Source organism: Propithecus coquereli, unplaced genomic scaffold (genome assembly GCF_000956105.1).
Source record: "Propithecus coquereli isolate 6110/MARCELLA unplaced genomic scaffold, Pcoq_1.0 Scaffold403, whole genome shotgun sequence".
In the NCBI taxonomy this organism is placed as follows: Eukaryota; Metazoa; Chordata; class Mammalia; order Primates; family Indriidae; genus Propithecus; species Propithecus coquereli.
In genome coordinates this window covers 1,558,148-1,570,576 of record NW_012149764.1, presented here as the reverse complement: position 1 = coordinate 1,570,576, position 12,429 = coordinate 1,558,148, and the positions used below count along the sequence as shown (strand labels likewise).

Genomic DNA, 12,429 nt, shown 5'->3' with positions numbered 1-12,429 from the left:
AGACAGAGTCTCACTCTGTTGCCCGGGCTAGAGTGAGTGCTGTGGCGTCAGCCTAGCTCACAGCAACCTCAAACTCCTGGGCTCAAGCCATCCTTCTGCCTCAGCCTCCTGAGTAGCTGGGACTACAGACATGCGCCACCACGCCCAGCTAATTTTTTCTATATATTTTCAGTTGTCCAGATAATTTCTTTCTATTTTTAGTAGAGATGGGGGTCTCGCTCTTGCTCAGGCTGGTTTTGAACTCCTGAGCTCAAACAATTCGCCCACCTCGGCCTCCCAGAGCGCTAGGATTACAGGCGTGAGCCACCACTCCCAGCCCAATACATACCATTCTTTACCTTCCATTAGACTGCTTCAGTATCTGTGTATGTGAATTATTGACAGAATATTACTTTTACAGTAGAGTTACAACTGTCCAAGTCCTAAATAACAGCTATGACTAACCCCATGGGGGAAGATTCCTAATAATCTTCTAAGTTTTTTGTGTTAGTGACAGGTTTCATGCGTACAGTCGGCTATTAAAGCATTAGAGTTTCTTTCATTTCTTAATCATTAACAACTTTAGCTCTGATTGCCCATGGAGATGCAAGCTGTTAAAATTATCATTTGCTTCTTACTAATTTTTAAACCAAGAGCTGTTTTTTCATTTGATGTTGTACAGGTCTTTTTCAGAGCACATACCACACAGGAGTACTAAGAGTCTACTATGGGAAAACCTAATCTAAAAATAATGAATTTGTAAAGTAAATGGGGGTAAAGGGATGGGAATACACTTAAATATTAAACAGTTTGTTTTTTTAAAGCATTCAACAGAACGGGCTTGTTTTGTTATCATTCTCCAAATGTAATAAATTTGATAAGTTTACAGTGATTATTTTATGAAAAAATATAGAGAGGCAGAAAATCTAAAAGTTATGTTTTAATGCTTAAAGGTCAGTTGAAATTCAACCAGAGTTAAGATAATGTAGAATTATCATTTAATTCAATAGAACATAAAAAATATAAGGAAAATTATATTTATACCCAGCCCTTTTAAAACTTTGTACCCACAGTGCCCTACCTATAGTAAGTGCTCAATAAATATTGTTGAATTGATTTGATATATATAAAGATCAGACAATGGTATGATAAAATGAAATATGTTCCTTTGAACATTAATTCAAAGATATTTATTATATATCCCAAGTGTAGTTTACTAGGAAAAAATTGAAAACTGATGGTTTATTTTATTAAAAATGGCTTCAATATTAATTGGTATATTTCTACAACATTGGGCTGAAGGTATCTATAATTGGGCCAAGAGGCTACTGTGGACAAGGGCTGTCCAAGCTACTTAAACATCTCAGAAGCTTGTTAAAAGAACCAGTTCCTAAACCCTGTTCTCAGAGATTTTAGAAGGTAGATCTAGAGTAAGGCTAGGTATTTGAATTTTTTGGCTTGATATTCAATTAGGTTTTAAAACCATGCAGAGTAGAGTAATAGACACTGGGGACTCAAAAGGGGGAAGAGTAGGGGGGTGGTGATGAAAAATTACCAGTGGGTAAAATGTACACTATTCAGGTGATGGGTACACTGAAAGCCCAGACTTCACCACTATGTAGTGTATCCATGTATCCACTTGTATCCCATAAATCTATTGAAATAAAAAAACAAAAACAATGATATATCATCTACAACCATTTCTTCTAACAAGAATTAGTTGCCACAGGTATTTGTTTAGCCTATTTTTAATGTAATTATTCTTGACTTTTTTTTAAACTTCCTTCTCTGGGAAGGCTCAAACCTCTGAGGTGATGGTAGAGGTAGGTTGTTTTCCTTAGATAGAGTATCAGGAGAATGTACAGCTATCTTTTCTCAGCCCAGTATTTCTGATTTCTGAGGTTTTTTTTCTAAGTACCAATCCAATGCCAGGCAGTACACTGTGGATATACCAATACATGATTCATTATTCAAAGCAGGAAAAGCAAAAGTTAGCACTACCTTGGAAGCTCTCTTACACTTACAGGCTCACACTAACCCTCTTGTACATGAACCATATTCCTGCCCTTCCTGATGTCATTCTTTATGGCACATACTGCTTCCAGACTTTGTCCCTAGATCTTTTCCCAGGAGGCACAACATAAGGTTCTGGCTTACAGAGGTCCTGTGGCCAGGACGACCAGGAATGGATACACATAGTGTCCCTTTGCTCAATTATCGTCCATGTTTCAGTCCACCATTCACCTTGCTACTCTTCCTCTTGTGGTTAGAATGGAAAGATTCATTTCCCAGTTCTGACTATATTTTCTCTGATTTTTTTTATTTATTTCTACTATGTAAGACCTTTTCTTAAGTACCGATCTACACAGTTTCTCCAGAATCTATCAACTTATCTCCTTTTTTCCCCCGAAAATTTGATCTAGATGCATTTTCCATCTCCCACATAATATAGTGTATCTTTAATTAATGCTTCTAAATATCATTATTATTAAACATAATCATACATTAGTTGTAACACATCATGATTTTGATTGCTCATTTAAAATATAATTATCTCCTTCCCTTAGAAACTTCCAGTGTTTACAATACTAACAGCTGTCTCCATCTTCCTAAGGAAGCAGATAAATTTGCTTGTAGGCTACAGGCTTCTTAAGCACTATCAACAGATAGATTGTGATATAGCATGTGTCCTCTGAAAACTTATACTCTAAAAGGAATATATGTTATTTTCTTTTTTGATTAAATTCTACTTTCCCTTGATATTTGTACCTGTTAAGTATCCGTAGTTTACTAAATGCTGTGTAGGACAAAGGAAATCTGATAGAGCATAGCTGGGAAAAGTCTCATAGTAACTTTAAAATCCTGTATTAGAACTTAATATAATTGAAGTCTGTAGGAAATATTTCCATCTTTTCCTTCTCTAGGATAAATAATTCAAGTTCCTTTAACCACTTTTGTTTAAACTCCATGAATCCCAAACTTCATTAACTTAAATGAAGAAACATGGTTAAACAATTTTAGACTATTTTATTAGTGATACATAATTTCATAGCTAAAAAAGGGAAGCTAAAATCAAATGAAACTTGGAATTAATCGATGAGGACAAGAAATGTCCCTGAATGAAATAAGGATAAAATCGTTCGAGTCTGTTAGAACAGAATGGTTAGCAATTGCTCCTGCACACAAGTACACAAAGTATTTCCCTCATGAAGTTTCTTTGCTTCTCTGAGATAATTCTTTAAGGAGGAAGAAAATCAGAAAAACATTCAATTTTTAATAAATGGCACTTCTAGCACATCACAATACTAACTCTTCTATTATCTCTTGGTATGGCCCCAATCGAAAACTACTTCCCATAAAGATTTCCATTAAATAAAAGATTAGATTTGAGTTCTTCTATTATCACTAGAAAACAGTAATCAATATTTTGGTGATAGAGAGGGTCATCACTAAAATTATAATCATAAAGATAGAGGGTGTTGTACCCTTTTTACCTTCTTCATCCTCTTATTTTGTTTTTGCTTTCCATCGTTGTCTGTAAGATGCTGTCACATGAGAAATAAATGTAAATGTCATCATGAGAGATTTGGCAATTTTCTTGGAAGTTTTATTTATCTGAATAAATAGCATCCAAGATTGAATAACATCCCAGATTGAATAATTTCCTAAGGCAACCTGAGCATTAGTGTGTACATTTCCCCAGGTCCTTTCATTTCATACCTGTTGTCAGAGTGCAAGCATCTTTGAGTATGTCCTGCTCACTTGTTAGAGGCATTGTAATTCATAGTAACTTTATATTAATGATGCAGTTGAGTTATGTATTAGTATAAGAGTCAAGTGTCTGGATGGTGAGAATATTAGATTCTTTTGTTTATAAATATAATTAGAAATAGAAAAAAAACAGGACAGACATCATGATGTGAACGATGTTATCTCTAGGTAGTGAGTTTATTATAGATTTTAATTTTTTCTTATGCTTTTCTGTTATTTCAAAATTTCTAAAATAAAGAAAAGTAAATGCAATCAGAGAAAAAAGAAATTTTAGCTACTGCTTACTTATTTTGTGTTTGCTTGTCCTAGGAGACTTGGCCAGGATTTTTTTCATATGCGCTATTTCTCTCCCAAGACGTTTTCTTTCTTGCCCATGCTGCTGAAGCACATTTTTTCTATCTTAAGCCGTATGGAAAGTACATAAGTTTGTATGACTAGGACCTAAAGATAAATACATAATTGTAGCTGACTTACTTTTTCTTTTGATTTGGTAAATGAGGTTTGTAGATGGGTTTTTGCATGTATTTTGCAGCAACATGATGCTTGTGGTCTTTGTATTTGCAGATGTGAAGAAGTGTCAAGGGAGATAACTATATTGAGATGCATGGGAGGTTCTAGGAGATATGAAAAACAGTATGTTAGGATTTGTAGGCTGATCATATTTTAGCAATATTAATTAATTGAAAACCATTCATCAACCTTTTTCAGGCCTGAGCTCCTAGATCATAGTTCAGATTGAAGTTCCAGTGTATTTAAAATGTTCCTACCCTGGTCCATTGGCCATTAAAAGTTATTGTGTATTGTGTGCTAAAACTGTAACTGTGGACATCTTTGCTGCTGCTGTCCAAAGAAATACTTCATAATTCTTTCATACTTAGGTAAATTTCTGGATTTTCAAAAATGCATCCCCTTCACCCACCCCTCCCCACTCTTTTCTTTTCTCAGTTGAAAAAATTTCTGCATCTAACTTTATGAGGCTATCAAGGAAAAAATTTTTACAACTATCATGAGACATTAAAGAAGATAGAATAAAATTAAATGCCTTGGGAATTTGGGGTAGTACAAAAAAGCAAGGAATAATTTGGTTTATTTGTTTTTTCCCATCTAATATTTTTAGGTACAAGCCTATGCAGAAAGTGGATGGGGTTGCAGATGGTTTCACAGGAAGTGGTCAACAGACAGGCACATCTGTTGAGCAAACTGTAATTGCCCAAAGCCAACATCATCAACAGTTTTTAGGTATGTTAAGGTGTAATGCATATTAGTTGCTGTTAGGATTTTGTAAAGAGAACAATAGTAGTCTTTTCTCCAAGTGCAATGTCTATTACAGATGTTAATTACATAGAAAGATTTTTTGGTGCTGATGAAACTATGTGCATCATATATATAATAGTCCTAGTTCATGTCTACTTTTCATGTTCACTATAGCTTATTTTTTAAAATCTCTGTAAAGGACTTTTAAATGCATATGAATTAAAGGCTCATTGCTATGAAATTGTTTTCCATAATTTGTATTAATTGGCTTTTGTGATCAAAATTGTGTTGTGTTTACTTTCAGTAGTACTTCAGATGCCAAAAAGAATTCTCATTTCCTTTGTATAAAGTTACATATGCATATAGTCGCAGATTAGAAAAAAATATTATAAACATTTAAAAAGTAACATTCTTTTAAATCAATCACAGTACTTTCTGTTTTTGTAATTTGTAGATGGTGTACATGTTTCTTGTTATTGAAAGAGTTAGGAAGTGGAACACTTTGCGTATTCCTGCCATAGCCAAAGGATCAAAAATGGCACTTTAATTTAATTGACATCTCTTCTAGAGATGAACATGCATAGTTTCCATACAACCACAGCAAGATAAGTAGATGCTATCAGAGAGTGAGTGTGTGTATGTGTCTGTATGTGTGTGTATATGTGTCTATGTGCACTTTCTGACAAAAACATCTAAAATAGACTCTCAGGTTCGAATAGCTACTGCAATTGAAAACATCATGGCAGCATTTCCCAAACTAAAGTCCTCAGGTATATTCTTGTGGATCCTTGAGCATTCAATGAAGATTTTATTTTGTGTTTTTATTTAAATTGTAATCTTAAAAAATAAGCATATTCTGAATTACCTAGAGAACTAAAACTAAATACTACTCTACAATTTCAATTTCCACATTTGTGTTTGAATTTATAAGAAGACAGGTACCAAAGTGAATTACATTAATTGTCCAGAGCTAATGAGAAAAGAACAGAGAGACACTTACTATGTAAATTACACCTTCATCCCAAAGGAAGGCTAAATGATGTCCCTATACTCTGTGTGAAAGAAAGTTTCACAGTCATTTGAATATAGAAGAGTAATGGGAGAAGCAGCCAGCACAAAGCACAGGTTGGTATAGGCCTGTCAAACTCAGAAGATCCTGTGCTGTAGCAGTCAATACTGTATTCTTGTTGTGAGAGATAATTTAGTTATAGGACAAGAGCATCATCTATCATGTCAAATTAATGTTGTTAAGTTTAATGTTATTTTTGTAATTTTCATTGTATTTATTTTATAGCTCTTTTGGTTTATGATTATATAAAAGGTATGAAAATAATGAGTTTAAAGCTAGATTCATTGTTTATGTATTTAAGTAGCATAAACAAAATAACCAAAATTGATAGCAGCAAGCTCGAGATATTTTTCTTTTAATAGGGGCCCTCTGTTGAGAGACATCGTAATATGTAATATGTTATTTCCAGTATATTCATTGTGAAAATTTAGTTTCTGCAAAATTCTTAGGAGTGTTCCCTGTTTTTTTATATTTTGTGCTGATGATGCTACTAAGTTCTGCTTGTAAAATATCGATATGAAAAATCTTTGCTCTTTGGACCTCTAACCTTTAAAAATTTTTTTCTTTTTAGTCTTCTTAAATTTTCCCTCATTAATCTGTAATTGGCACCATCCACAATAGCTTTTTTCTGTTGTGTTGTCATGGTAACAGATGCATCGCGAGCACTTCCAGAATTTGGAGAAGTTGAAATCTCTTCTCTGCCAGATGGTACTACCTTTGAGGATATCAAGTCACTGCAGAGTCTTTATCGAGAGCACTGTGAGGTAAGTCTTTTCAAACATAGTATGAACACTCCCTAAGTTTTTCCAGACAACTTGCTAAAACAAAATAATCAAGTTTATTCCTAGAGGACAGATGAAGTTAGCACTAATTCTTTTGAGCATTTCTTTTAGCACTAATGAATTCATTTTTCTTCTTTCTTGTCTCAGAGTGGAGAGATGAGGAATGCAGGAAAGTGAGAATAAATTTTATTCTCCATTTCTTAAGCCTATCCTAATATGAATCCTTTGATGCAGCAATTCCACTTCTAGGTATTTATCCTACAAAAATACTTATATATGGGTGATGAGACAAGTGTACAAGGGAATTTGTTGCATTATTCATTTTAATGCAAACTATTGGTTATAATTTTAATATCTTATAGGGAACTGGTTAAGTAAAATATGGTACAGTCTTTCAAGTGGAATACTATACAGCTATTTAAAAAATAGGTAACTCTAAATGTACTAAAATGGATCAAGCCAGTACTTAATGTTAAAAGAAAAGGCACAATGCGAAAAAAAAGTATATAACGTATTATCATCTGAGTGAAAATGAACATGTCTACACCTCTCTCTAGAAAGAAGAACACAAAAATGTCAACTGTGGTTGTCTTTGTGAAGGAAACTGGGTTAGTAGGAGTCAAGGGAAAGAGACTTAATTTTTCAATAGACTCTTTTTACCTTTTGAATTTTATACCGTATAAATGTGAATTTCTATTGAAAATAATTTCTGGAAATGTTTAATAAAGCATTTTAGGTGTTCCTTCCAGAAATCATTGAGGATCTAGTTTCATTTGTTTTGTTTCATTCTTTTGGTTAATTAAGGTTCCTCTTGGTGTTTTCTGTCCCCACTCCTACTCTGTGAGTATCCCACATCCAAATTGGCTTCATTGTCTAGGAGGTGAACTCTCTCCATGCCAACATATTGATGTACCTGCAACTCACCTGGTAGAAAAGGGATAAGAGATTACAATATGAGTTTTCTTAAGTGCTTCTCCTTTTGACAGAGAATTCTATTTAGAATTTAAGTAGCTTTATTCCAGGGGTATTTGTGATTCGCTTAGAAGTAAAAGATAATCCTTCGGATTTCCTGGGCAGTACTGCTGACTGCTGACAGTGCAGTATGCAGTAAGAAGTCTCAGTTCATAGCATTCACAGATTTTTTTTTTCCCCACTCCAGAAATAAGAATTGCTTGAGCAAATGTGAGTACTTATCAAGGGTACTAGATTACTAACAACCAAGGGCAAGTTCTCTCCTTATTAACATAGCATGTGCTAGAAGTGTTCTTCAACATGCCCTACCAGTTCCCAGCATTTCTTGGAATGATGAAAGCCACTTAATATTGGTTTCCCTTAGACTATTGTACTTTTCTCAATATTAGATAATTCCTATATTATTCTTATGTATATAGTATAAATTTTTTTTCTTTCTACATCTATCATCTTATTCAATAAATATTTGTATAAAGATTCTCTAAACAATTTCGCATTTCTCTATGGTCAAGTGAAACTTGCTTTAAGCAAACCAACCTATACAAATAAAATCTAGATTTTTTTCTAAGTTTCTCATATTTATTCAAAATGTGAGTTGGAGCATGATTATTTGCATTGCTAAAGCATGTACCATAAGATTATTTTAAGTGATAAGCTCCCCCAATAAGATTAAAATCGTCTTTGGATTATAAAATTTTCATTAATATGCCAATTTTGAGGAATAAATATATTTTGTATGAAGAGAGAGGGACATGTATAGTAATTAATCTGTGTGGGAAATGACAGTCCATGGAATGATCTCCATTTATTTCAGAGTTACCAGTGTTCATGCTATATCTCTCTCATGGGGCAGAGGAGCATATATAAAAACGAAAAATTCTAATAATTTCTGTCTGTCAGACTTCCAAACTTTTGAAATATAACTGTCTGAATCTCATATCCAGTCCTGTAAATAGTCATTTGCCCTAAGCCAGGAAAATATGGGTTATTTTAATTTATACTTTCCTATATATTTTAGTCTGAACATATTTGAAAGTAGGTGGACAAATGATAAAATGTTTTATTCATTTGTAAACTGCCTCAATGAGGCTGATGTGAATGTCCTTTTCAAAAGAGTTATTTGAGATTATTTAATTTGAAGAGATACTAAATTTAAGATACATTGAAATCCTTTACTTTCCCTATTTTATTTCACATTTCCTACAGTTTATATTTTTAAAGAGATTAATATACCTATTTTGCCTATTATTTGGAATTCTCACAATTTGTTTATCAAAGACATTTTGTAAGTATTAATATCATTTTGTTACATACAGAACAAGTATATTTTTTATGCAAGTTGCTGATGTTAAAATGGTGTTTTTAACATCAGTTATTCTCTATATCACACATAAGGCCAGATCTACACAGGTGGCACGAACTCTGAATTATGAAGTTACGGTTTGCTCTTTTTGCCTAAAATACTCAGACTCTCTAGATTGCCCCCTGTTTTATCTTACCTTCCACCAATTTTATAGATCTTCATGGGGCTGTTTTACATTTTACCTGTCCTGGTCCTCAATGCTAATAACATCAAACACATTATGCTGACTACTTCTGTCTTTTCAGCACTCAAAATAATCACAGAATGATGTGTTCTTTGCACAAACAAGTTATTCTTTGGTTTTATGCCTGCTTTTATCTGAAGGCTAATTGACAAACTAATTAGAATGGCGGGGTGAAATTAAATATGATCATCAAAAATTAATAGGGAAAGTGGTAGATTTTAGCATTGTAGAAAAAAATGCCTTTGATGCAGCCCATAAATGGTTCTAGAGATAAAATTAAGAAGAGAGAGGAAGTGAAGCCCCAATATTAGAGAAGGGGATCAGTCTTAAAGCTGTCCTCTAAAGGGAGTGTGAAGAGATGGGATTGGATTCTCTAATGTTGAATGAAAGGCATTGCTTGCTATGCCCAGAGAGGCACTATCCTCTCAAGGCCTACTGACTCCATAGTTTCCGCTGCAGCCTCTGCCTGGCTGGGAACACCCTGGAGCCCGTGGTCAGCAGCCTTAGACAGAGCTTATTGAGCCCTAACTCCATCTGTCACACATAAGCACCTCCACACCCTTCAGTTCTCTCCTCTTTGATTGCCAATAACCTTACCTAGCCCAGAGAGGACTAATGTAAATTGAATCTGTGTTCTGTACCCTTCAGGGTCTGAGAATAGGTAGAATGGCAACAAGTATGTAGGCAGAAGGCAGCAGTAGGTAAAGGAATGAAAGAAAAGTAAGAAAAAGATGGAGAAGAAGGAAAGCAAGAATGAAAATGGAGGAGAAAGGAGAGGTAAAATTAAAGATGGGATGTGAGGCCATTATGAGAGGAATGTGTTATCTTGCTTAATCTTTCAAGGGGTTTTTTGTTTTTTTTCTATTTTGTTTCCTAGCTAATTTCTTTGATTTTTGATTCTTCCACTTCCATTGATAAAATGTAGTTCAGTTTCACCAAGTCAACTTATGGGCCCAAGAGAGATCTTTACCATATAAAATCTAATCATATTAGGTTCTCCTAACATATCCCCATAAGTAATATTGTGAGGTAATGCTGATACCATTTTGTTTTTTAGGCAATACTGGATGTTGTGGTGAATCTTCAATTTAGCCTGATAGAAAAATTGTGGCAAACATTCTGGCGCTATTCTCCCTCTACTCCAACTGATGGCACTACCATTACTGAATCAAGGTCAGAATCCATATGCTTTTCCAATTCTTTCTCATGGCTGAGTAGATGTCACAGTTAATAAATTAGAGATATGTATACCAGTTGTGAACCTTACCTGATAACATTAAGTAACTAGATTGATGCTTTGGCCATCCTAGAAATAAACCACAAACTGCTCTCTTGAAGTTTCAGTGTGTTTATATAGCTCCCATTTTTATTGATTTGGGGGACTGTGGTAGAGTTATTTCATCCTCATGGAATTACTATCGTATCTGCCTTTCATACCATCAGAAAATATTAATGTGCATAGGAAGCTCTGGGGGAGTGTTTTATATAACTATCTGTCTATCTACTATATATATATCCAGCCATATGGCACCAATGCAATGGTGGTATAGTTTCTAACCTCAGTAATATTTGGTAAATTTAAACTATTTTTAAAGTCCATTTTCTTTTTTATCCTCATTTGCCATCTATTCATTTGCTACATTTATTCACACCAGCAATCTGAGTGAAATAGAAAGTCGACTTCCGAAAGCAAAGCTGATAACTCTGTGCAAACATGAGTCTATCCTGAAATGGATGTGTAACTGTGACCATGGGATGTACCAGGCTTTGGTGGAGATTCTCATCCCCGACGTCCTTAGACCTATTCCTAGTAAGTTAAATGCAGACAAGTACGGATGCTTTTGTTCTCATACATTCCACCCAGGAAGTTTTGGGAAGTGACATTGCAGTCTAGAATTATTCTAATTTCATTTAGATTTGCCAAACAGAAAGCACGCAACACGGGCTATGGCATGAAAGCAGCTTAGAACAGAACTGTAATAATAGGGGAAAAATGATTTGTTTTCCAATCTCTCATTTTCTTTTTGATATAAAAAGCCAACCTGTAGATGTGACAGCCCTAATAAACTAATTGCGAGAACACTCCCAGGCCAGTCAGCCATATAAAAATTATTCTACCCAAGGACACAGTCCCCTTCATAAACCCCAAAATTACTGAAATCTGTAATTGGTAGGCCAACCTCTTTTGTGGCTGCTTTTGATTTGAAATGAATTTATCTTGATTTCCAGTGAAGTTGAATTCCTTTATAAAAGCACTTACTTTGTCACCTACATCATGTTAAGAACTACAAATGCAGTTTCCATTAACAGTAATGGTTAACTGGCATTTTGAGAGAAAAATCTGGGTAACTACATGAGCATTGTAATCCCACTATGAAGAAATCGAGAATTACATAGATAGGGTTAAATTACCTTTTTAAGTGATGATGCTTTTTAAACTACTTTGTAGCAAACAAAGCTATTATCTGCAAGTGTCAATATAAATGCTATTACAGATACTGTTAGGGGCAGCTGAAACTATTTTATGCTACATCTATATGAGCACATACTAGTGACCTTAACTTTTAAAGAAACAGAGCAGTTTCTACTCTACACGGACATTAATAAAGTAAAAGCAATCATGCAGCTTGTGAAATTGGCAATCACGTACTTCAAGTACACTGTTCACAAATGATTTGTGTTAAATTACTCTAGAAAATATAAAAATGGAAATTTTTTAGAAGAAAAGGTGACAATATTAACATTTGTATGTTTATACTTTCTTTTTTTCTAAATACAATAGACAACAGTGGAAGGTATGAGTTCTTTAATATATTCCTTACCACCTTAAAATAGATGCTTAAATGTATTTACATGTAACATCAATGAACACACATAAATTTATATAGGAGTAAGTTTTAAAAATCTAGCTGAAATTGTCTCACAATTTTATAAATTGATAATGTGTTCCGCTATATCTGTACCCAGTTTCCTGACTAAAGATTGATTAAAAGTGATGTCGTCATGGAAAATTTCGTTATGTAGATTCTCTATGGATTTATGTTCTGGAATCTGG

At 34.1% G+C, this 12,429-nt stretch overlaps 1 protein-coding gene across 2 annotated transcripts in view; it reads left to right on the top strand.

Annotated features, from left to right (window-relative positions):
• The window catches only part of RFX3 (regulatory factor X, 3 (influences HLA class II expression)), a 358,295-nt gene that overhangs the window by 293,187 nt on the left and 52,679 nt on the right, over window positions 1-12,429 (top strand). The window contains exons 8-11 of one of the 2 annotated variants that reach the window (XM_012652878.1): window positions 4,868-4,989; window positions 6,725-6,837; window positions 10,432-10,547; window positions 11,030-11,184. In XM_012652878.1, coding sequence (XP_012508332.1) covers window positions 4,868-4,989; window positions 6,725-6,837; window positions 10,432-10,547; window positions 11,030-11,184 — 506 coding nt within the window. Of the gene's footprint in view, window positions 1-4,867; window positions 4,990-6,724; window positions 6,838-10,431; window positions 10,623-11,029; window positions 11,185-12,429 lie in introns of those variants that run through there. The other variant, XM_012652879.1, reaches the window with a different exon arrangement.